The sequence below is a fragment of the Protopterus annectens genome, chromosome 15.part0 (assembly GCF_019279795.1).
Source record: "Protopterus annectens isolate FY-2018-M chromosome 15.part0, PAN1.0, whole genome shotgun sequence".
NCBI lineage: Eukaryota > Metazoa > Chordata > Ceratodontiformes > Protopteridae > Protopterus > Protopterus annectens.
This window is the reverse complement of record NC_056749.1, coordinates 734,506,357-734,533,008: the sequence shown is the minus strand read 5'-3', so window position 1 is coordinate 734,533,008 and position 26,652 is coordinate 734,506,357. Positions and strand designations below refer to the sequence as shown.

Genomic DNA, 26,652 nt, shown 5'->3' with positions numbered 1-26,652 from the left:
TGTTCCCTACTCTCACTACAGATCACAGTGTCATCTGCAAACATCATAGTCCACGGGGACTCCTGTCTGATCTCGTCTGTCAACCTATCCATCACCATTGCAAATAAGAAAGGGCTCACAGCTGATCCTTGATGTAATCCCACCTCCACCTTAAACGCATCCGTCACTCCCACCACAGACCTCACCACTGTCACACTACCCTCATACAAATCCTGTACCACTCTTACATCATACAATACCACAACTCCTTTCTAGGCACCCTGTCATATGCTTTCTCTAAATCCACAAAGACACAATGCAACTCCTTCTGACCTTCTCTATTCTTCTCCATTAACACTCTCAGAGCAAAGATCGCATCTGTGGTGCTCTTTCCTGGCATAAAACCATACTGCTGATCACTAATCATCACCTCCCTTCTTAACCTAGCTTCCACTACTCTTTCCCATAACTTCATGCTGTGACTGATCAGTTTAATCCCTCTGTAGTTACTACAGCTCTGCACATCACCCTTATTCTTAAAAATCGGTACCAAAACACTTTTTCTATATTCCTCAGGCATTCTCTCACTTTCCAAGATTTCATTAAACAGTCTAGTTAAAAACTCCACTGCCATTTCACCTAAACACCTCCATGCTTCCACAGGTATGTCATCTGGACCAACAGCCTTTCCGTTCTTCATCCTCTTCATAGCTATCCTTACTTCCTCCTTGCTAATCCACTGCACTTCATGATTCATTATCCGCACATCATCCAACCTTCTCTCCCTCTCATTCTCTTCCTTTATCAACCCCTCAAAGTACTCTTTCTATCTGCTCAACACACTCTCCTCGCTTGTGAGTATGTTCCCCTCATTATCCTTTATCACCCTTACCTGCTGCACATCTTTACTAGCTCGGTCCCTCTGTCTAGCCAATCGGTACAGGTCCTTTTCTCCCTCCTTAGTGTCCAACCTTTTATACAACTCTTCATACGCCTTATCCTTAGCCACCTCTCTATTTGCCATGCACCTCATCTCCTTATACTCCCGTCTACTTTCTTCATCTCTTTGACAATCTCACTTCTTCTTCACCAACCTCTTTCTCTGTATACTCTCCTGTACTTCTTCTTTACACCATCAGGTCTCCTTGTCCTCCTTTCCTCTTTCCAGATGTCACACCAAGCACCTTTCTAGCCATCTCTCTTGCTAACTGTGCTGTAGTTACCCAGCTATTTGGTAACTCTTCACTGCCACTCAGTGCCTGTCTTAACTCTTCCCTGAACATCACCTCACAATTACCCTTTTTCAATTTCCACCATTTGATCCTTGGTGCTGCCCTCACACTCATCCTCCTCTTCTTGATCACCAATGTCATCTTACAAACCACCATCCTATGCTGCCTAACTACACTTTCCCCTGCCACCACTTTGCAGACTCCAATCTTCTTCAGACTGGCCCTTCTACATAAGATATAATCCACCTGTGTGCATCTTCCTCCACTCTTGTATGTCACCCTATGCTCTTCCCTCTTGTTAAAATACGCATTCATCACAGCCATGTCCATCCTTTTCACAAAATCCACTACCATCTGACCTTCTGCATTCCTTTGCTTAACACCATACCTACCCATCACTTCCTCATCCCCTCTGTTCCCTTCACCAACATGCCCATTGAAATCTGCTCCAATCACCAGTCTCTTACCCTTGGGTACAGTCATCTCCACTTCATCCAACTCACTCCAAAATTTTTCTTTCTCTTCCATTGCACACCCAACCTGTGGAGCATATGCACTAACAACATTCATCATTACACCATCAATTTCCAGCTTCATAAACGTCACTCTATCAGACACTCATTTCACCTCCAAAACACTCTTAGCATACTGTTCCTTCAGGGTAATGCCTACGCCATTTCTCCTACCATCCACACCATGATAAAACAATTTGAAACCGCCTCCAATACACCTAGCCTTGCTCCCCTTCTATCTGGTCTCTTGCACACACAATATACCAACCTTCCTTCGGTCCATCATATCAGCTAGCGTTCTCCCTACACCAGTCGTACTGCCAACATTCAAAGTTCCGACCCTAACTACCACAGTCCTAGCCTTTACCTGCCTTCGGGCATGCCTTCCCCCTCTTCTCCTCCTTCGGCCAACAGTAGCCCAATTTCCGCCAGCACCCTGTTGGCCAACAGTACTGGTGACGGTCGTTGTTAACCTGGGCCTCGACCGATCCGGTATGTATTTCTGTACTGTTGTCTGCATGTATGATTTGGCAAAATTTTACTCCGAATGCCCTTCCTGATGCAACCCTCCCCATTTAACCGAGCTTGGGATGCTTTGCCAAAGATTAGTTTTGTCTGTAAGATCTAACACCTGAAGGAGTATCAGTGATTTGTACTATAACAAAGTAATTTATGGCAGTTTTAATTTCCTGAATCATTTTAAAAAAAAGAAAAACAAAACTATTATCTTTCAACTTTGCTACCATTCTGGAAATAAATAAATAAATTAAATAACTAACTCGAGTCTTAGAAGTTTTGGCAGGCTCCAAGCAGTTCAAGCAAAACAACCAAAACACCAGAGGACATATTGAGAAAATGCTGCTGAAAGTGAAAACATTTAGTCACCACACAATATGAGGAAATGAAAAACTACGTCAAGCTACTCAGATGGAATAGACATCTTGATGATACAGTTCAAACACATGTCACAGCTGGGTTAAACAACTTGAAACTCAACTTTTGCTTCTGTTTATACAAGAGTAAAAAATACAAGAAATGTTGGTTGACCTTAGTGCTATCATAATAACATAAAAATCTATATTACCAGGATAATGACGAAAGGGGTGAATGTAAAAAGCTGTTCTGTCAAAATGGTCTAAAAGATTTTCATTCTTTCACAAAACACATTTATACAAACAGGGAAAGGAAGGAGGGTATGCCAGTCCCTCTGGCATTTTCATCAGCACTGCCATCCAATCCCAGATTGGCAGTGGTCAAGTTTCTACACTATACCTTAAAGAACCTAATCTAATATATTACTAGAAAAGAAGATATCTTTACTCATCTTTTTAATTGCGTAACTTGACAAAATGATTATTCCCTCCAGATTGTTTGAAAAAGAAGCTTTTCTAACTGTTTGACTTCAAGTGTCAACTCTTATTCCTGACCAGACAGCGAGTATTGCTTTCCTCTAGAGTAAAACTGTACAAGCTATTCACTGTAAAATGCTAGTGTAAAGGTAAAGACTGTCTTTCCTTCCTGAATGTCTTTGTACTCCCTTTCCCCCTTACATGCACGTACTTGTATAAGGATGAGTTAATAACTGACATCACTCTTTGGTTTAAAATATTGAAATGAACTAAAGAAGTAATATGTTGTACATCAATTTAAATGAATCATAGTGGAATTTTGGCCTCCTTTGTCCCCTCTCTCATTCCTATGCAACTCGCAAACTTCTCTCTCCCCATTATTATTATTATTATTATTATTATTATTAATAATTTCCATTACTGATACTACAGTGCAGCATAAGGGCATGCTGCACTCCTGAGTGTGCTGTCCTTCGGATGAGACTTTAAACTGTGGTCCCATCTGCCTTAGCTGGTGGTAGATCAGATGGATGTAAACGATCCCATGGCACCTGTTGAAAAGAGCTTGAGAAGTTCACCGATGTCCTTCTCAGATTTCCATTACTAGTATAAATACCGCCTTGGGTCTCCCCTGAAAAGAGGTCACTAGCCTAGTTTGACTAACCCAGTCAACAAAAGGATAGATAAATAAATACATTTGTTATACAAGTTTCAAGGTGCAGTTAGTGATTATGATGACAGACCAAAATCTGGGTCAACAAAAAATAAATAAATACATAAATTTATTATACAAGGTTCAAGACACAGTTAGTGTTTATAAAGACAGACTAACATCTAAAGCAGGTAGATTTATACCCCGCTATTGACAATGCCTAATTTCAAAAGACAGAGGATTAAAAGCCTCATGTTCAGATTCACCTGTCTTCCTCCTTCCTTCCCATCTACCACGTTTAACAGGTTCATTGCCTGTTGACCATCTTCCACTTTTCTACTCAAAGTTGCATCTGTTAGTCAGATACATTATTTTTCGTTTGTATAACGAGTTTACTGCCATGCCTCCCACCCACATTAACACTAATGCACAAGCTATGTGTGTCACGCAGTCATGTAACTAAAACAATGGATACAAAAGCCTACCCTAGCTACCCATATCAAAGTTTAAAAGCTGCTGGAAAATGTATAAAAGGTTTTTGGATGATGTTTGTATATTATGGGTGGGCACAGAAGCCGAGTTTGATGCCTTTTTTCAATACATATCTCAAACAACCTCCTTTTTGTCTTTTACTTTTTCCAAAAGTGTAGAGGCTTTGAAATACTTGGACATTTTTGTAGGGAAAGGAGAAGGGGTATTTTACTCAAAAGTATTTAGAAAGGAAAATTACTCTAACTCCTTTTTGGCATATGAAAGTGCACACCCCCACCATCACAAAAAGGGAATAGTAAAAGGGCAGTATGTTCGAGGTAGTCGGATGACCTCTAGGGACAGTGATTTTGAGGAAGAGTGTATGAAACTAAGAGGGATGTTTCTAGATAGAGGCTACCCAAGGAAATTAATTGATGAAATTGAGAAGGAAGTTAGGGAAGGAAGAGTGGATATATATCGGCCTATTTTAGGACAGGAAGATGACCTTGGGAAGGTGACCAACCTCGAAAAAAACATTTTTGAGTTAAGAAATAACTTTATAACAGATTATAGTGGGGAGGCTAAGGTCATACAAAGAATAGTGGAGGAAGAATGGGTAAAGTTTGGTGAATTCTCTGATTTAAGAAGTCTGTTTACACAACCCTTGAAATGTACATATAGAAAAGGGAGAAATTTGAAAAATTTGTTTGAAAGAAAAATTAAGGAAAACACCACTTCCAGGGAGAGAAAAGGCACATATAAATGTGGGAGGTGCTCCCAGTGCTCGTATATTTGCAATAAAGATATAATTTATGTGAAAAGTAGGGATATATTAGTGCAGAGTAAGCAATATGTTAATTGTCAAACAAAAGGTATAATATACCTAAGTATATGTAAGAAATGTGAGGCATTCTACGTAGGGAAGTCTGAAAGAAGACTAAGAGATAGAATCTACGAGCATAACTATGAGATGAAGACAAAAAATATGTGTAATGCTTTGTATAAGCATAAAACGAAATGTGAAGAAGCTGATTTTACCTTCTTTGTTTTAGAGGTAGTAAATAAAGATATACGTGGTGGCCAATGGGAGGAGACAATTGAGTACAAAGAGTTATTATGGCAACTCCATTTGGAAGCTTACAACCCACCAGGGTTGAATAATTATGTATCTTTGGCCCCAGTATTGAAAATAAGAGCAGCGAAGCTCTGAGTTTGGAAAATTTATATTTGGGGATTAAAGATACTAAAACATTATTAAAGATAATCAAATATAAAATCAATTAGCACTATTTTGTGGAAAAAAGGTAAAAAGAAGTTGGCAGGATAAGTAAGAGAAAGGGTATCTGTAAGAAATGAATTTGAACCTGGGTAAACTTTGAAGTGTATTAAGTTTGGGCATAACTTTGAAAATAGTGGGTGTAATGTGTTCATCTAGACACCAGAGGGCATTGGATGTTTCTTAGTTGTATGTTTGTATATATATATATTGTATATATATTTTATATGTTTAGATTTTTGTATATAAAATGTCAAATTTTAATGTTTTGAATTTTATGAATAAAAGTTGTTAATTAATTATAGGAATAAAATGTTGTGAGCAGGAATGTAATAAATTGTAACATGGTTTTAAGGGTAGACATGAAGGCACTTTGTAAATGTGATTTTTTAGTACAATATATGAAGAACAGGGCAATTAAGTAATTATTGTATTATTAGGATTAATTATTCAATCAGCAATAGTATTTAAGCAGGAGGGGAAGAGCTTGTAGTATTGTGCATCTGAGGAAGTGTATTCAAACCACAACGCAGGTGTGGAGACATAGCGTTAATGTGTTTGGAGTGTTTTGCTGGAACTACGTGTTGCTGCTTGGTTCGTTACTTTTGCTAATAAAGCTGCTAAAAAAAGAAAAAAGGAGCCGTTTTCTTCCACTAGTACCTTTTGCTTTGCTTGGTTGTGACTGTTTTGGTACTAGGCTCCATTGTCGTGGTTTTGGTTTAGTTATGGAGGTGGAAGAAGGCTCGTCGGTGAATGTGGAAGGTGTAACCGGATTGGACAACACAGTAAGCTCTGATAGACTGGATAAGATATCCAATCAGCTGACTCAATTGTTAGAACTGCTTGCAGGAAATGGTGGGGCGTCGCTGAGTGGCGTGCCGAACAACCAGGAGGCTCTCCCGAGAAGGGAAAGAGACAGGAATAGAGGAAAGAGTGTTTTCCCCAGCCCGGAGAGACGTGAAGGGAGCCAAAACATCGATCGGAGGCAAGGCGTGCGGCAAGATGAAGTTGGCGTACCAAACATTTTTTCGAGGAGCTTGGAGGAAGACGCCTTTCCGCTTCTCACTATAGACAGTGGTGAAAACAGAGCAGTAAGACGTAAAAACGTTGGGAATGCAGCTAGAAGCTACAGTAATGTTATGACGGGTAGCAGGACTGCAGGTAACTCCAATGAAGAAAATGAAGTGTATGCTAAACAATCTAAATTGGACTTTGATAAGGTTTTTAATCACAAATGCAATTTTAAAATTAAAAATGTGTACAAAGGGCCTTCTAATGATGATTTTTCATCTTTTAAAAATAATTTGAAAGTATTTGATGAAATGTTATTTAAATTTAAAAATTTGGAAATGGAAAATGCATATTTAAACGAATGCCTAAGCTTGAAAATTGTTCCTAAGGGGTTGAGGGTATGTCGCTACCCTAATAAAGTTAGGGTAGGTAGTGAATTTCATGTGGAATTAATAGAGATTTTCGATATGTGTGGGTTTGAAATCCTTAAAGCAATTATTAAAGAAAACATGAGAGTTATGGAGGATTTAAATAACAAAATAAAAGTGAATGAACGTATCACTAAGGACCTACTCTTTGAAATGCAGGAAAACCAGATTAAGTACCAAAATATATTGGGAAGTATAGAGAAGAGTATAAACAATATTTTCGAGAGGAAATGTAAAAAGCTGGATAGGGACATCATGGAATACAAGGAAAAGACAAACTACCCAAAACCTAGGGATTTTTTTCCACAAAAATTTAATATTGTTTACAACCAGGAAAATTTAGCGGAAGAAGAATATGTAGAAAGAGTTGAAAGGGATGGAGGTAGGAGGGAGAATGATTACCCAGAGCTGCGTAGGTCGGAGAGAATTAAAAATTATCATCAGAGGAACATACAAAAAAACTACTCGGGGGGGGGGGCTCAAGTCCAAAGGTATCAGGACAGGAGCAGGTCATACAGAGAATGGTAAAATGTGGAGGTGACAGTATGGAAACAACTCAGAGTAAGAATAAAATGGTTAGAGAGGGAGCAGTATGGAAATTAGGAATTATAACATTTATAACTATAGTGGTGTAGATATTACACCCACCCACTTCCAACTATTCACTAAAGGAATGAAATTTGTGCCTAATAGGAAGGCTGATTTGAGTAAAGTGTTAATTGATTTGAAAATGTTTACAAGAAAGAAAAATCTTGAATTAATGTTTCAAGAAAATAGCAATGAGAGTAGAGCAAATGGGAATTTAAGGAAAAGAAGTGTGTATAACCCCCCTTTAAACCAGCAACTAAAGAACTTTGAAATAGTAACCGAAAGGAGGTTAAGGAAAGTTTTGACGGACAACAGGATAGGCTATAACTTAACCAAGGAGGAGAATGAGTTACTGATGGAATTATCAAATGACCCTACTTTAAGAATATTGAGACCAGATAAAGGAGGGGGTACAATAATTATGGACAAAATGATGTATGAGGCTAAAATGTTGGAACTCTTAGGTAATGAAGAAAGATATGTAAGATCTTCTATAAATGAAATAAACATAGCCAATAGGAATGTTTATTTAAAATTATATGATTTGTTATTAGAAGGATTAATAGATCTAAGCACATTTAGATTTTTAAATGTAGAGAAACCAAAGATTCCTAACATATTCGGAATACCTAAGGTACATAAAGATGAAACAAACCCCCCTATGAGACCTATAGTCTCTTCAGAGGGTTCAGTGACTGCTCCTATAGCCAGATGGCTGGATTGTAAGTTAAAGGGAATAGTGAAGGAATGTGGAGGTGTAGTAAAAGACTCATGGGATTTACTTCGTAATTTGAGGAAGGAGTTTTTTGAGGAAGAATTAGTATTTATAACTCTGGACATTGTGGATCTTTTTTCATCCATCCCCTATAAAGAGGGTATGGAATGGTTTGAGGAGGCTTTGATTAATTATGGAAAGTTTACTCACAATGAATTTTGCTTAATTTTGACACTAATGGAGCTTGTTTTGAAGAGTAATTTCTTACATTTTGAAGGCGAATTTTTTAGGCAGATAAAGGGAATTGCTATGGGTGCAAACTGTGCACCCATATATGCAAACATCATTCTGGCAGCTTGGGAGCAAAAGTTTGTGTTAAATTCAAAGTTCAAAAGCTGCTGGAAAATGTATAAAAGGTTTTTGGATGATGTTTGTATATTATGGGTGGGCACAGAAGCCGAGTTTGATGCCTTTTTTCAATACATATCTCAAACAACCTCCTTTTTGTCTTTTACTTTTTCCAAAAGTGTAGAGGCTTTGAAATACTTGGACATTTTGTAGGGAAAGGAGAAGGGTATTTTACTCAAAAGTATTTAGAAAGGAAAATTACTCTAACTCCTTTTGGCATATGAAAGTGCACACCCCCACCATCACAAAAAGGGAATAGTAAAAGGGCAGTATGTTCGAGGTAGTCGGATGACCTCTAGGGACAGTGATTTTGAGGAAGAGTGTATGAAACTAAGAGGGATGTTTCTAGATAGAGGCTACCCAAGGAAATTAATTGATGAAATTGAGAAGGAAGTTAGGGAAGGAAGAGTGGATATATATCGGCCTATTTTAGGACAGGAAGATGACCTTGGGAAGGTGACCAACCTCGAAAAAAACATTTTTGAGTTAAGAAATAACTTTATAACAGATTATAGTGGGGAGGCTAAGGTCATACAAAGAATAGTGGAGGAAGAATGGGTAAAGTTTGGTGAATTCTCTGATTTAAGAAGTCTGTTTACACAACCCTTGAAATGTACATATAGAAAAGGGAGAAATTTGAAAAATTTGTTTGAAAGAAAAATTAAGGAAAACACCACTTCCAGGGAGAGAAAAGGCACATATAAATGTGGGAGGTGCTCCCAGTGCTCGTATATTTGCAATAAAGATATAATTTATGTGAAAAGTAGGGATATATTAGTGCAGAGTAAGCAATATGTTAATTGTCAAACAAAAGGTATAATATACCTAAGTATATGTAAGAAATGTGAGGCATTCTATGTAGGGAAGTCTGAAAGAAGACTAAGAGATAGAATCTACGAGCATAACTATGAGATGAAGACAAAAAATATGTGTAATGCTTTGTATAAGCATAAAACGAAATGTGAAGAAGCTGATTTTACCTTCTTTGTTTTAGAGGTAGTAAATAAAGATATACGTGGTGGCCAATGGGAGGAGACAATTGAGTACAAAGAGTTATTATGGCAACTCCATTTGGAAGCTTACAACCCACCAGGGTTGAATAATTATGTATCTTTGGCCCCAGTATTGAAAATAAGAGCAGCGAAGCTCTGAGGTTGGAAAATTTATATTTGGGGATTAAAGATACTAAAACATTATTAAAGATAATCAAATATAAAATCAATTAGCACTATTTTGTGGAAAAAAGGTAAAAAGAAGTTGGCAGGATAAGTAAGAGAAAGGGTATCTGTAAGAAATGAATTTGAACCTGGGTAAACTTTGAAGTGTATTAAGTTTGGGCATAACTGTGAAAATAGTGGGTGTAATGTGTTCATCTAGACACCAGAGGGCATTGGATGTTTCTTAGTTGTATGTTTGTATATATATATATTGTATATATATTTTATATGTTTAGATTTTTGTATATAAAATGTCAAATTTTAATGTTTTGAATTTTATGAATAAAAGTTGTTAATTAATTATAGGAATAAAATGTTGTGAGCAGGAATGTAATAAATTGTAACATGGTTTTAAGGGTAGACATGAAGGCACTTTGTAAATGTGATTTTTTAGTACAATATATGAAGAACAGGGCAATTAAGTAATTATTGTATTATTAGGATTAATTATTCAATCAGCAATAGTATTTAAGCAGGAGGGGAAGAGCTTGTAGTATTGTGCATCTGAGGAAGTGTATTCAAACGAAAACGCAGGTGTGGAGACATAGCGTTAATGTGTTTGGAGTGTTTTGCTGGAACTACGTGTTGCTGCTTGGTTCGTTACTTTTACTAATAAAGCTGCTAAAAAAAGAAAAAAGGAGCCGTTTTCTTCCACTAGTACCTTTTGCTTTGCTTCATTGCCTGTTGACCATCTTCCACTTTTCTACTCAAAGTTGCATCTGTTAGTCAGATACATTATTTTTCGTTTGTATAACGAGTTTACTGCCATGCCTCCCACCCACATTAACACTAATGCACAAGCTATGTGTGTCACGCAGTCATGTAACTAAAACAATGGATACAAAAGCCTACCCTAGCTACCCATATGTGAAACAGGAAAAATAAGTGAAAACCAAGAAGCCCCAGCCACCTGAGCACAGTTGCTTATATTTGATTAGCTTTATTTTGTTAAGGCACTATTTCTTGGACCAAAATATTTGAAGCCATTTGACACAAAATGCCAGTGTCCTCAGTGTATCAGCATGTGTATACTTAATTAGCCCTGTTCTGTTCACTTCATCTGGATAAAAAGCCTCATTTGCACCCATAATATACTGTATACTGGCACCACGATCCACGTTGTCTGTTAATAACTGAAAATCCAATAAACAAAATCCTGAGTCTATTTCCTTCCCAGGTAGTATTTCTTACCCTGCCTTATTTTCTCATTCCTTCTTCATCTCCTAGCACTTGCCTCTTCTTTTGTTTCTTCTCATACCGTATTTCTCCACATTTGTTCCACTGTTTGGTGGCCTTACCATTCCATATGTGTTCCAGTATTCCTCACATCCTATTCCTTAAAACCTAACTACTTGCACTAAGCTCTGTCTACACTGAGACATCAGCAGCATTCCAAGCATTTCAAGTTTAATTTACTCCTGTTGGCATCCATTACATTAGGCCTTGACATGAAACCATTTGTATTCACCAGTCTCCCTCAGTTCTGTCTTGTTCCAGAAGGCCTGATCTTGTCCATTATCCCACATCTGCTGATGCCTTCGACTGTCATCTCCATGCCACATGCACTCCACCTTCACCCCCTGTTCCTTAGCCATTGACCTTACTGCTCACCATTCTGGTCAGTACTTTGGCCTCATTCTACCATGACCCATGTATTTGGATTTGGTACATTGCTTCTATTATAGATGACTCAATTCCTGCCCATCCCTCTCATTTCATATAATAAAGAAGCTCTCACATCAGTTTAGTCATGTCATGCTGTGCTTTTCTCTGTCTTTCATAACTTCTGTATTCCCTTCCACAAAGATCTGCCAGCCAAACTTTAATTCCACATTCCAAAAATCTAATTGAGGCCTCCCTAAGCTCCATGCCACACCTCCATCCACCCACCATCACATTCTCCTTCATTCATTTTTCTTCATGCCTTATACCCTCCTAACATGGATCATCCAGATGCTATGTCACTGTACACTGTCATTTTACTTCCTTCCAAGAAAGTGCCTCACACTCCCTCACAAAATATTTCACCTTCCCTGCTTTTCCCAATAAGTAAAATAACTGCAGAATTTTGCTGAGCAGCAGTTCTGACTTGTCCATATCAACAGTGACTAAACGAAACAGATAAGGGAAAATATACTCGGCCCAGCATCCAAAATTAGTAAAAAGGAAAAAAATCCTAAGACATACAAGCTTTCATTTCACATTACACCTTTCATCATACCTTGCAGTGTTTTCCTCTTAGAATTACACTCATTATAGGTATCTTAATTAAACCTCACAGTTAAAACTACTTTCTTCTTTAGTAAAGTATGCACAAAATCCACCCCCAAGACTCTGCATTGATTTCTGGATGCCCATTTCTGTTGCATGATATGTCCAGCCAAAAGCAAGACCTCAGAGGCAGTATCTGATGCAAGTATGACAATAATTATGTATATGTTAAGATAACAGTAAGCACTTTTTCAGTCCATCTTATAATCCATTAGTACAAAATATAAAGCTGAGATCTAATGAGTAAGTCTTAAGAAAACTAAACCAAACTTCATTTAATGTAACCTATTAATCATCCGAAGGAAAGGAGTTAGGTATAGTGCTCCTTTATTTTGAGTCATCTGTTACAGGATTTCCACAGTTCATATTCTCATTTAAAATGTAATTTGTTAGACATCACAGTTGTCTGTTTTAGCAAAGTCTGATATCCCTAGCTTATTCATATTATGTTATGCAATGCAACATCATATCTCCATAACTCCTCATAGCAAATGAACTGAACAAAATAAAATTGTCAGTTTATGCATTTCTGTAGAAGTGTGTGTGTGTTTGTGTGTGTGTGTGTGTGTGTGTGTGTGTGTGTGTGTGTGTGTGTGTGTGTGTGTGTGTGTGTGTGTGTGTGTGTGTGCATGTGTATTTGTTAGAGGGCTATTTATTGCATATTAGCTTTTGAAAAGGTAACTTATATGTAGGAGCTAATATATGATTTCAGGATTTTCAAACAAAGTATTGCTTAGAACTGTTATTTATTTATCAATAAGAAAAGTTCATTATTTTTATAAAAATGCAAGTCATTAAAATATATAATTTGCTTTTTACAGGCTTCACGGTGCCGATTACTATATGCAAGAAGCGAAGAAACTAAAACACAAAGCTGACGCATTGGTAATATAATCATGTCTTATCAGTTTCTGTGTCCCAAAGGGATGTTTGTGATTATGTAGGTGTTCACTGCCTAAGTTTATCGATAGAACAAATTTATTAATAAAATGCCTAAAGTGGTCAACCCAGACCTTTTTCTTTAAGTCCAAAAACTAATCTTCTAGATTTTAAGAATTTAGTATAGCACCCTTTCACATGTTAATATTTTAGTTTTACTTTTAGGTGATACTGGAGGGGGGGTCCAATTAATATATTAATACTGTAGCTTGCCTAAATAGGAAAAAGGCAAGTGTATTTTTTCTGGGCAGAAACAAACAATAGCACTCAAAGAAAAATATGTTTTGGGCAAAATACCACAACCAGTCCTCTAACACCTTTCTCTCAGCACTTCACAAAAGACATTGCCCCGGGTTTACTATTCCTCTGTGCAGGACTAGCTTAGTCCTGCATGGAGGCAGCCATTTAGGAGCAGGGCGGCAGCACGCCATGCATAGTAACGAGGCACACTGACTGAGCTCCTAATCTTACACGGAGTGTGTAAGAGTGCAGGGGGTGTGTCTGAGAGCAGAGCTGTCAGAATATACACACCCATACAGTGAAGAACAGCAGAAAGGGGAAAGAAATGAGCGAGACGGCTCATAGGTGTCTGCATATCCCCACCAAGAGTCCCCCCCATTTACAACAGCAAAAGTATACAGAAATAAAATGAACAAACCCGTTTATTTTTTTTTTAAATCCAATGAAAGCTAACAGTAAGCTAGCGTGTGTGCCCATCGCTTAGCTACGGTTAATGCAGCTTAAATGGCTGAAGAGGATAACAAGGAAGATATATGCAAATGAAGTAGCATAGCAATAGTGTAATGGGCAGAGCATTCACCTTACAAGTAGGCATTCCCGGGTCGAGTCCCACTGCAGCACATTCCATTTTCCATGGCAAAGCATGTTATGACTAATATTTATGTTGCATAACCCACTAAATAACATACATTTATGAACTGGAGTACTGCAGTAAATGCACATGTGAGGTGCCTGTATCATAATGAATAAAGCACTAGTAAGCAGGTTTAAGCACCAAGAAGCAGTAGTAAGCATATTTAAGCACTAGTAAGCTAGCTTAAGCCCATTTGGGCGGGGGTAAGCAATGTGCACACAGGTTAAGCAATTTTGAAGCTAACTCTCTGTAAGCATATGTAACCTGAGGTTAGCATTACTTACCCTCATGCCAACCCACACAAATCCACTTACAACTTCTCAAAAATGCTTTAATCACTCTGTATCCAGCGGCCCTTGTTCTGCCCATCAACAAAATAAACAGCCATGCAGGTCTCGAACCCAGGACCCTATACAACACAGTCACAGTAGTTAACCACCAGGCCATCACAGAAGTACAGAAGAATGAGGCATCAGCAAACAAGTCTTCACTATAGTAAAATCAAACTGAACCTGTGAAAGGAATCAGTATACAGATATATGTTCCATAACCCACTACATAACATAAATATGTGAAGTGGAGTACAGCAGTAAGCCCAGAAGTGATGTGTAATTGTAATAGAGTGCTGAAGACCCCAGTAAAACACAAGGACCCCATACAGTGTATGTACTCATGAATCATGGATACCAGGCATATATAAAAGGTGTAACAGATAATAACTCAATGCCAAAAAGGAATTATAATGCAAAGTCTAATGTAAGCAATGCTAAGCATTGCACAGGCCAGCTTAGGAGGTGTAAGCAATGTGTAGGCCAGCTAGCTCACTGTGCCCAGTGTTATACCCCTTTAAACAATGCCAACCTTAGATAAGCAGGTTTGTCCATGGCCTAGCCTTTTCAAAACCGGCCAATCATGGAAAAGTGCGGGAAATCGGCCCTACTTAAACCCAAGAGGTGGGAATACATCTCATAACTGGTTGTAGCTTCCCCTTGCAGGCACAATGGCAGTAAGGGGAAAAGGTGTGCGCTTTCAGGCGCAGCGCTGATGCATCCAGGAGTTCAGAGTCATGGCAGGACTCCTTTTCAAAGACCATGATCAGAGACTGCTGTAGGGCCAGTACCAGGGCTCCCAACATAAGGTGGAGGCCTGGGACTGTCTCGCCCATGAACTCACCAGTGCCACTGGTATACCACGAACTGGTGAACAGGTCAGGCATCACTATGCTGACCTGAAGCGGAGTAAGGGGGACCTCTTGGACCAGTGGATCCATTAGGCTAAAGAGGCAGGGGATGTTCCAGTTGTGTATAAGTATCACCCCACTATGTGCGTAATAATTGCCAGCTCAGATATATCATGGATAGGTATGGCTAAATATTCCTCTTCCTATATCTCCCTATATGTCAAGAGTGATGTTCTGTCCTGGTTGGATGCCACCTGCCTGGCACCCTGAATCTCAAATTCGCTATAGCCCCTAGCTCTAAATCTGCCTACCAAGTCAAGCTGAGATTCCATATAATCCGTTTCTGAGGAACAAATGCTTCTTATTCAGAGGAACTGGGATTTGGGGATATGGAACTGGGATTTGGGGATATTCTGAATGATGTGGCTGGGATGCATGCTGGTGGCATGTAACAAGGTGACATATAGGGAGAAAACCCAAGCTGAACAGGTCGATACCATTAGACTTATTACCACATATGGACGCAATATTAACATGATTAAAAACATCATCTCCAAACATTGGAATATTCTTTGTGCCAACGATGAATTGATATCTCTTTTGGGACACACTTGTCAGTATGGATATAGAAGAGGCAAAACATTAGGCTCCTTCTCCCATTTCAAAAGAGTCAGTTCCGGGGGTATGGTATGCCACCAACTGACTATGACGGGGGATAGGCTTTGGGGAACATGCAGTTGTGGACATTGTTCCTCTTGTCCATACACTTTTAAATCTAAACAGTTTTTCACTAGAAACACAAACCATGTATATGACACAAAACTTTTTGGGAACTGTAATAGTGATTGGATTGTGTATCTTGCGACATGTACATGTGCTGCTTTCTATGTCGGACAGACATCACGACCACTCAGAATGCGAATGTCTGAACATTGAAGTGACATGCTAATTAAAAGGGATACCAGTGCTTTATACAGACACTGTCTACACCACAATTCTGCCAGATTTGAGTTTACGATAGTTGACCAGGTCCACGGTGACAGATCCAACAAACAGGGACAGCATTCTATTCTAAACAAGAAAGAGAAGTATTGGATCATCAAACTGGGTGCGCTGTTTTCGCCTGCTTTGAATGATCATTTATAAATTCATGATATACTATTATTTGTTTGTGTGTATCATGTTTAATATATATTGCTTATTTCATATGTTTTAAATTTTTTTCACACAGGAAACCATCTGAACCAAGGTAAGAACTCTGATTGGAGGGCTAATCTATTAAATATGTGTGGTGAATTGCTTATGTGACAAATATTTTTTCCCACTGATGAAAGCCTTTGGGCTGAAACCGGTCTGGGATTTATTTAATCAATAAATCTTATGTGCTAAACTTCACGGCTTTATTGTGCTGGTTTTCACACTGATGTTTGGTGCTGGCTACTTTTTTTTCATGTTACGGTTGCTCTTTGCCTTGCACCGGTCGTACTTGCAGAGGACTTTGTTTTAGTGCTTCATAACCCCCCCCGCACAGCCAAACACTTCCCCCCTGCAATACACTACCAAGTGTTGCAGATCCCATAACCAGGACCAGACACGACATGGGTATCCCTAGGATACATATACACAGACACATATATGCAGATACCGATATACATATATACATATATATATATATATATATATATATATATATATATATATATGTGTGTGTGTAACTATACATGCACACACAGAGATATGTATAGTAAGATACATATGTAGTTTGTGCACACAATATGGAACAGCCACTATTCCTACAGTTACCACCTTACCAACTGGAGACTGTATGAGCCACCCATACAAATGACAATCATTGCCTGCAACATATACCCACAGAGAAATCAAAAGATATAACACCACACACAGGCTTAAATAAATAAGAAAGCTTTATTTGTGTACTGTTACAGTTGTATATGCCATGTCGTATAGCTGCTTAGACACAGACATCCATATAAACTGAGTAATGCAACTGTGAAACAGTTATACTAATTCAGTAGTCTGGAAAAGTTAACAAATGTTGCTGTCCAGGCCAAGGCCATCAAGTAGTATAATAGTAAAGACAGACTGGGCTACAGGATACCAAACAATCAACAGTAAGTAATGCAGATGTATAGTTCAGCAGCCTTTATCTACACTCTTTATTCAATCCCTAGGGGGTAAAGACCTCAGCTGACACAATGGGATGTAACTGTTACATAACAAGGCACAACTGACACCATCACAAGCACACTGACAAACAGAACAGTCGGTATTGCAGGTGGCAGTAGGCCTGCATTTAACCAAGGTGGATTGTATGGTAATGTACATCCATATACCTTAAGGCAGCTCACCCCTGATGGTCTTCAGGGCTTTGGGCTTTCAGGATTCTGTAGCGCTCCCATATATGTATATATAGATATATGTATATATAGCTATATATGTACGCACATCCTATGTGTACAGATATGCCTAGTTATGTTGATATATATGTAGATATCAATAACTATATGTGCATACATATGTATTCTGATATACCTACTACTATCAATATATATGTAGATATCCATACGTATATGTGCATATGTATCTCTATCTGTATATGTGTAGACATATATTGCTCTGTATATGTAGATATCTGGGTGTTTATTTGTATATCTATGTACATATACATATCCATCTATGTATGTCGATATGTATATGTGTATGTCTATATAGATATCTGGATAAGTATATCTACATATATCATCACCATATGTCCTGAACATGGAGTGTAGCCCTACCTCAGCCCCTGTAGTCCCAACTTTGTAGTGCAAGGGGATGTCAGGTATGTATAGCAGGTATATTTGTAGAGTATTGCTACTGTAATAGGGATTGTCTTGACAGACATGGTATGTGTGGGAGGTCACATCTGCTTTTAACATGTGTGCCATTGGCTACTGACAGACATCCTAAGGACATCACAGTACGTTACCACTGCTAGCACTTAATGCTCCTGTAGACTACAGCAGAGATAATGGCCAATATATGTGGACAGTCTGACACACTCTGGACAGTCCAGAGGTATACACATAACCCCTTAGTGCAAGACATGTGGACCAGTCCTGACAATGTGGATGTTAACAGCCATGTAGATGGGTATAACACATGACTACTGGTATACATGTGCCCCCATAGGTTATGCATTCACACATCCCTGTCTGTCCTGCCACATAATAACTGCTGGTACAGAGGTGCCATGGCCACATACCACCCACTAGATATTGACATACATCTGCACAGCATCCCACTGCTCTGTCTGACATACATGACTGTTATGGCGGCCCGGCAGCAGTACATCTGGCAAGTATCTGGACATTACAACTCACTGGGTAAGTACACTTAGCTGCTAGGCATGTAACAAAGCACTGTGCAGGCTGCAGGCAGACCTGCTCAACACTGGCCTACATTTCCTATGGGGGAATGCACATGTACCTGCATATACAGCAGGCTCTACAGGCATGCCACCGCACAGAGTAACATACACCTGTGTGAAAGTGCATAACCAAAACTAATGTAAACACAGTCACGCCCACATATGGCATGCTAGCGTATTATTACAGTATATGGACTATCTGTTCAACACCAACCTCATATGTGCCACTCACACACTAACCCTACAAATACTGGGCCACTACAGAGTGTGGTTCGATGCCTGTCTGTGGTATTGGACATGTGCGTGCATGGCCCTACAAACATGTAAGCCAATAGGGTAACATACCATGGAGCAGCATGTAACATCAGATAGAACAGGACCAAGAACAATGACATCTACCACAGTCTGTACACAGGCCAAGGTACATATTAACATTACACACACTGCCGACAATCACCATAAGTACACAGACCTCAGTACTGTACACACAACCACAGAATGTCCAGGTTATGTCATCAAATATACCCCCTACTATACATTACATGTGTATCAGTCTGATATCTCACTGGCTTGTTATCAGATATGATGTCACTAATTATGGTGTACAATACATATGCACTCCTTACTGCATGACATATGTACAAAGATTGACAGGGTTGTGGCTGGAGGCACATACACAGGGCCAATATTGACATGTTGCTGTGATAACATCATACATTTACTGTTGTAACAGGGTTTGTTGCAGCATATGTCCTATGAGGGATATGAAGTCAGTAACTCTCAGCTGTCACCATCTACAAACTGCAATCCTCACACTACCTTCTGCAGTTCACAGATAGGTGCTCTGTGGGTAACACCTGAAACAAAAGGCGCCACACACTGGCCAGTCTGCAGATGGCCCTACAGATGGGTATTCCCTCCTAAACATAGCACTGACATGACAGGTATGAAAACATGTAGGACAGCCATATCCACACACTCCCTGTCAAACCATTACCCCAAATGCAGTATAGCAGCATTTCCAGTCTGTAGTCAGGTCAGGCACATCCCCCTCCTATGTGTTGGCCTGTTTCCACAGTGTATGTTGTTATAGGTAAACCCCAATCCATCTAAGATGCTGTTTGCCAAATAACAGATCGACTTCCTGCTCCCACTGAATGAAAGGCCCAACACCAACATGATGTTCCTAGATATTGGTGTGTGCTTCCATGCAATTGGCTATGGGAATGTTACCACAGCTGTTCCACATACAATCAGCTAGAGGAGGGCTGTAATCCATGCAGAGGCCATCAGCTGATCATGAGCATCACTGACACTACACATGCTGCTGCCTAAGCAAAGCAGGTGTAAGTCTCCACATCCACCAGAGCGGGAGTGAGAGATGTAGACAGAGGCACAGAAAAGCCAGGGAGGGGTGGGAGAGTAAAACTAAGCATGTTTGTGTCACACACCTACCAGTACAGGGTATCAAACCCCTGATGACTGTGTAGTGCTATCACATGTCCATGCAGTTATTGGATGCACCACATAGGTTACATATTGGGGAGCCCTCAGAATGTATATGTGATGGTGAGTGACATCTGCAACAGGAATGTGGTAGCTATGTGGTAGGTGTAGTAAATGTGCCTGTCCACATGAACAGGTGTCAGCGTCAACAAAGCCACACTCTGACAGGGACACACACATTGCCACACTTGGTAGGGCCAGGAATACAACTCACTAGTGGGATTGCCGCAACACAGTACTATGCAGGTATCACACGCACCACAGGGGTCATATGGAGATTATATGTACAAAGGGTATGTGGAGGTGTCTGACATCAGGCAGCATGCTTCAGTATGCCAGTGGGGGTTGTAGTGACTGTGAATGTTGTCATATGCATCATACACCACACACACAAACATGGGTGCCAGTACTGACATACATGGGTGCACTGCTTCATGGGTGTGTTGTGGTTGACGGTGCTAGATGGCTATACAAGGCTTAGGTGATGGGTATACCTTGGCATCAGGCCACATGGCAATGGTCTGCATTGTGGCTCAGGGGTGTAGTGTCTGGAGTTGCCCACACAGGTGGGTATTGTATTCACCATCCTGTCACCTGGGTGACTATTGCATGTGGCCAACGCTGTGCATTGCTTGCCATGTATGTGTTCCTTAGTCCATGATATGGACAGTGTCTGGGATGTGCACACCTCCCAATTGCATGTACAGTGACATGTAGAACTGTACCTGGGGTGTCTGGCCCATGTTGTGTACACAGATTATCCTCAGATGTGCCAGTCCTGGCCTCATGTGGCGGGAACTGTTAATGGACAGCAGGTTGACCCTGCACCTACATTAATAGTATGATACTGGTATTCCCTAGTGTCAGTGGCATCTGTCCATACAGGGCTTGTGTTTCAGGCATAGTATGTCCTTTGTGGGTCACATTTGATGGCACCACAGGTGTTGCAGGTGTCCAGTGGGGAACGTAGGAAAGGTGCACTGTCAGCATGTACGTGCCTATTGGACTGATGGACAGGGTGCCATGCCCTCTGTAGCCCACTACAATCACGCCATGGTTACTATCACTGGGCAGTATGCAGGGTACTACCAACATAGCGGCTGTTGCCTAGGCAAGAGTGTGTGTGTGTGTGTGTGTGTGTGTGTGTGTGTGTGTGTGTGTGTGTGTGTGTGTGTGTGTGTGTGTGTGTGTGTGTGTGTGTGTGTGTGTGAGACATGGGTTGAGAGTGTTCCCCTGGGTAATACAAGGGTTGCTAATGTTGTTTAGCTGGCATTGATGTCACATTTAGGGGTATGGATTTGCACCCCAGCCTCTCGGCTATGTCACATCTGTTATCCCGGTATGGTGGACATTGTGATATATACTTGGCCCACCATATAAGAAGTTTGCAATACCTGCTCCACATTGAGTCCAGTTGTTACACACTCACAACCACTGCCACACAGGATATGAATGACAAACACACAGACACACACCTGTCATGTCTGGGATTAGAATTCGTACCTAACCAGTATAGTGCACTACAGCACTATGCTATTATAGGATGCACCATGGAGATTACTGGAGTACTCCTTCCCCAAAGGTGTATTTCACAGTGAATGACATCAGGATTGCCAAAGTAGGGCATTTGAATTGTACTGAGTGTGACTAGCCTAAAATGCATTGCACCCTACACAGACATAAAAACACACACAAAACATCCACAACTGCCATATGTGGGAATATAACCCCTACCAGAGTTCTATATCACACTACATCATGATGCTGTTATAGGACACACAACAGGGATTGCTGGAGTGCCCCTTCCCCAAAGGTGTATTTCACAGTGAATGACATCAACAGGATTGCCAAAGTAGGGCATTTGAATTGCATTGAGTGTGACTAGCCTAAAATGCATTGCTCTCTCTCTCTCTCTCTCTCTATATATATATATATATATATATATATATATATATATATACACACACACACTTGCCAAGACTGGTATTAGAACGCCTATCTGACTATTTTATCACACTACAGCAGTACGCAGTTATGGGACATGCTACGGAGATTACTGGGCTACAACCATCCCAGAGGTGTATTTCAAGGTGGATGAAATCAGCAGCCTTGCCAAAGTAGGGCATTTGAATTATAGGGAGTGTGAGTAGCCTAAAAGGCATTGCTGTCTACACAGACAGGGACATACACACACTCTCTACACAGACACACACACACACACGCACATACACAATTGTCAAGTCTGGGATTAGAACTCCTACCTAACTATTTTATCACACTACAGCAGTTCACAGTTATGGGATGTGCTACTGAGATTATTGGGCTACAACCTTCCCAGAGGTGTATTTCTAGGTGGATGACATCAGCAGCCTTGCCAGAGTAGAGCATTTGAATTTTAGGGAGTGTGACTACCCTAAAAAGCATTGCTCTCTACACAGACAGAGACAGACACATACACAGATGCCATGTCTGGGATTGGAACTCCTACCTAACAAGTTTATCACACTACAGCAGTATGCAGTTATAGGACATGCCACAGAGATTACTGGGCTGCAACTTCCCCAAAAGTGTATTTCACAGTGGATGACCTCAGCAGGCTTGTCATAGTAGGGCTATGGGGAGGGCAGTGTGTGTGCATGGGCCATATTCCATTCATCTAGAGGTTGGCACACCACATGCGGGCACACACACGATCATATTTCACAGGTACGTGTATACAGCTTCTAGATGACGACTTCCATGTACAATCATGTTGCACAGCTTAGCACTTGCACCACATAGTCTGTAATGCTGACAGATACTGGTGGCTAGTATCTACAGTGAGTGACATCTGAACCTCATGTGGTTGTGGCCCTTTGGCTGTGAGCTGGGTGGACAGACTTGGATGGCTCCTTGTCACAGTCACCCTCTTCCACGCATCTATGTATGTCTACCTTTGGCTTATTATAGTGTGTTGTCCTTAGATATATGTCTGTATTCCTTTCCACTGTGTGTGCAAAGCATGAGTGGTGCATACTGAGGAGTGTCTGCACTAACATCTGCGACTGCCAGATATGTCTGATCCACTGGTGTTTGCAGACATGGCCTTCATTTGTTTAAGTGTGTGAGCATGCCCAGTATGATCTTTCAGTATGTTGTTGACTGATATTGCCTACATTTCTCTGTGTGTGTGAGCATGCCCGGAATGCCCATCTGTATTGAAAGTGTGGATCGAGTCCAGGTAGTTTGTTCTGCAGTGTAGACCTTTGTGTTGTACACCTACAGGTAGGATACTGTTTCTGCAGGGTATCCATTGATCATTTGGCAATATGGGGACAAACTGTGCAGGGGATAGTGTGTACTGTAGGTGATTGTGTTTGTGCTGCTTCAGCTGCATGGTACTGCTGTTAGCAGAGATATTCAGATGTGTACTGCTATACACAGCAATGTTTTCTGACCTCATGCACTGTTAGGTGGACATTCTTGCTCACAGTGATGTTTTGGGGGACAAGGGTGACTGCGGCTGTGTCCGGTATTGTGGGCAGACACCTATGTATTCATGGTAAGTTATGCCATTCTGGAGGGGGAGCTGTAGACACTTGGTGCTGGGTTTGTGTATCTGGTTCAGCACCTTGGTACAGTACTGGCAAAGGATCCCATTCTTGTACACCCATGAGCATGACAGTATGGGCTTATCTTGCTGTGGCAATGCCTCACAGCTGTACAGATTCACACAGGTCAGCCAGGAGCGTGGGCCATGGGTCAGGACATATACCCTATTGTGGTATACGGGCAGGTGTGTAGCCACCCATGTATGTGTTTGCAGCCAGGGATAGTGTGTGCATACAGCTTGGTGTCAGACCCTGCACATTCCATGCTGCCCATGCTCCCCCCTCTGTTATTCTAACCTCTTCTGTACATTATGCATACGTTCTCTGATACTTTCCCTTAGGGTGTCACCCCATCACAGGTGTGTGTTAGTGTTGGTTCACAGTTCATGCAGTGGGACATGGTGGACATGTTACTGTGGTTTGTCCACTTGGCCTTGCATATGGGATATGTGGGTGTGTTACATTGTTATTGGGGTGTCTGTGACATAACATGCATTGGCAGTATGTGTGAGACACAGTCCTTTGGCAGACACCTGTGGGACATTAGGTGTTGCTGCATGCCAGATGTGGCAGGTCATTGCATTCTGTCAGTCCTACAGTCCCAGACCACCATACAGTATATTCCTCTGGGGTGACAGGGTAGGTGTGATAGGTGTTCATGCCAGTACCTCCTAACACCTCTCAGGTGGTGTGGATGCTGGCAGGGTGCTACCTTCAGCTAGGGACACATCTGCATGGGACACCTGCACTGCATGCTGCAGTCTTCCACTATTGCCATATACAGGTGGGGTCTTACTGTACCCATTCCCCACAGCAGGGATATGACCAGAGAGGTGCCTATGGATGGTGTTTGCATTAGCTGGGTGTATGTTTGCTATGGACACTACTTGCATCTGACACACAGATATGCATCGGGCATTCCAGTTATGCTTGCATGTACAGCTACATCAGCTGGTTCCCAATACATCAGTCCCACCTCCTTTGTGATCTGCTAGTGTTTGGGCAGACAACGCCAGTATCCCCCACTACAGGACCAGGTAATGTGATGCATACCTGTATGTACTTTTCCAAGGGTGTGTCCATTTCACAGTGGCACAATATATACTGTATGTCTGGGGTAGTTTCCACTGTGTACTGCTTGTATATGTTGACCAACAGCCATGCCATGTCAGTCTTTCAGATGGTGACACATATTACCACCATACATTTGCAATGGCTTACTGCTACCTTGTGTTATACTGATGGGTATTGTGTATGGCACTGCAGTTGTGAGGACTTGTCCCTGTCATCAACGGTAGTGGGCAATGGCCACCAGGCTTACCTCAACATGCATACATACTGACCACTCTCACACGATATGGGACACACACCAACCTAACACACACACACCTCCATGTTATGCAGATGCTACAACTTATCCTGCTACTGTGCATCTGTGCTTCACTGGTATTAGACCTACACATACATGTTATTACATTTCTACATAGGGTTGTGGGGGGCACACCTGACTGTTACTACATTTCTACATAGGATGGGGGGGGGCACACCTGACTATTTCTACACAGGATTGGGGGGCACACCTGACTGTTACTACATTTCGATGTAGGATGGGGGGGACACACCTGACTATTTCTACATTTCTACACAGGATTGGGGAAGCACACCTGACTGTTATTACATTACTACATAGGATGGGGGGGGCACACCTGAAACTTGTACACATTTGCTATGACTGTACTGGTATGTCGGGTACTCCATTTCATTCTGTATTCTAACTTATCATGATGACTAGAGGCATACCACTACTACAGATCTTAGCTTTGATTTACCTAAATATTAGTTTCTGACTTCCTACCCTTCAGAACTAATGTCCCACTGCCTGACCTGCTATGTGTGTAGGCCTGGGGGAGTTTACCCATAGGCATCATTCAGAGGCCATAGCACAGCCTTTCTTTGTGTTTGTCTACACCTGTCCTGCTGGCTATGACTGTTGTTGGGTATGTGAACCCCCCCCCTGACTGGCATGTGTGAGTCGCTTACCTTGAGGGTGTCTCAGTATTGAGGGTGGTGCTGCAGGGCTGCCTATGTCAGATGCACATAGTACACTCCCTACACATGGTTGAGCAGAGGTAGTGTCATGTTTGGCATCCCTTTCACTGTATGTGAGAGTCAGAGAGAGGTGTTGTTCCCTGGGTCCCTCCTGTGTCAGTGTGTGTGCTGTGCGTCGCCTCTTTGCCAAGGCCAGGGCATACTGGGCATGCCTCCTTCTGCCTACTGGGGCAGCCTCAGGTTGTTCCTCCTCTGAGTCACTCTGTGCCTGTGCAGGACTTGGCAATGGTGGGGGGTCTATGTGGCCCTGCCCTGTGCTTTTCCTGCTGCAGCTGTTTCCGCAGGATCATATTGTGTAGCATGGCACATACAATGGCAATTTGGGTACATGTAGCTGGTGAGTACTGCAAGGCTCCACCAGATGTGTCCAGGCACCGGAACCATGACTTGAGCATCCCAAACACATGCTCTACTATAATTCTGGTCTGTGCGTGTGCCTGATTATGGAGTTCTTGTTCGGGTATGTGTGCATTTCTGATAGGTGTCATCAGCCATGGCTCCAGTGCATATTCAGCATCCCCCACTAGGATGTTCCCACTGGCAAATCTCTGGTACAGCTGCATCAGATGCCAGATGTGGGAATCGTTATGGCTTCCAGGGCAGCCAGCACACACATTCATTATTATGCCCTGGGCATCGCACACGACCTGGCAGTTGATGGAGGGGAAACCCTTGCGGTTGATGTAGACCCTACCCCGCTCACTTGGTGGTGCTTTGATGCATATGTGCGTGCAGTCTATAGCACCCACTAGCTCAGGGTAGTCTGCTATTTGGTGAAACAGTAGCATATTGCTGGCCAACGCCTCATGGGTGTTGGGGAAATATACATGCTCACCGACATGTGCTGACATGGCATCCAGGAATTGGTGGAGTACCCTGGATGCTGATGCCTGTGAGATCCCCATCATATCCCCA

General features: G+C 41.3%; 1 protein-coding gene across 2 annotated transcripts in view; it reads left to right on the top strand.

Annotated features, from left to right (window-relative positions):
• Nucleotides 1-26,652, top strand: part of AFF2 (AF4/FMR2 family member 2) — a 3,001,139-nt gene that overhangs the window by 2,696,418 nt on the left and 278,069 nt on the right. For both annotated transcript variants that reach the window (XM_044057592.1, XM_044057591.1), the window contains exon 17: nucleotides 12,931-12,994. In XM_044057592.1, coding sequence (XP_043913527.1) covers nucleotides 12,931-12,994 — 64 coding nt within the window. The remainder of the gene's footprint in view (nucleotides 1-12,930; nucleotides 12,995-26,652) is intronic.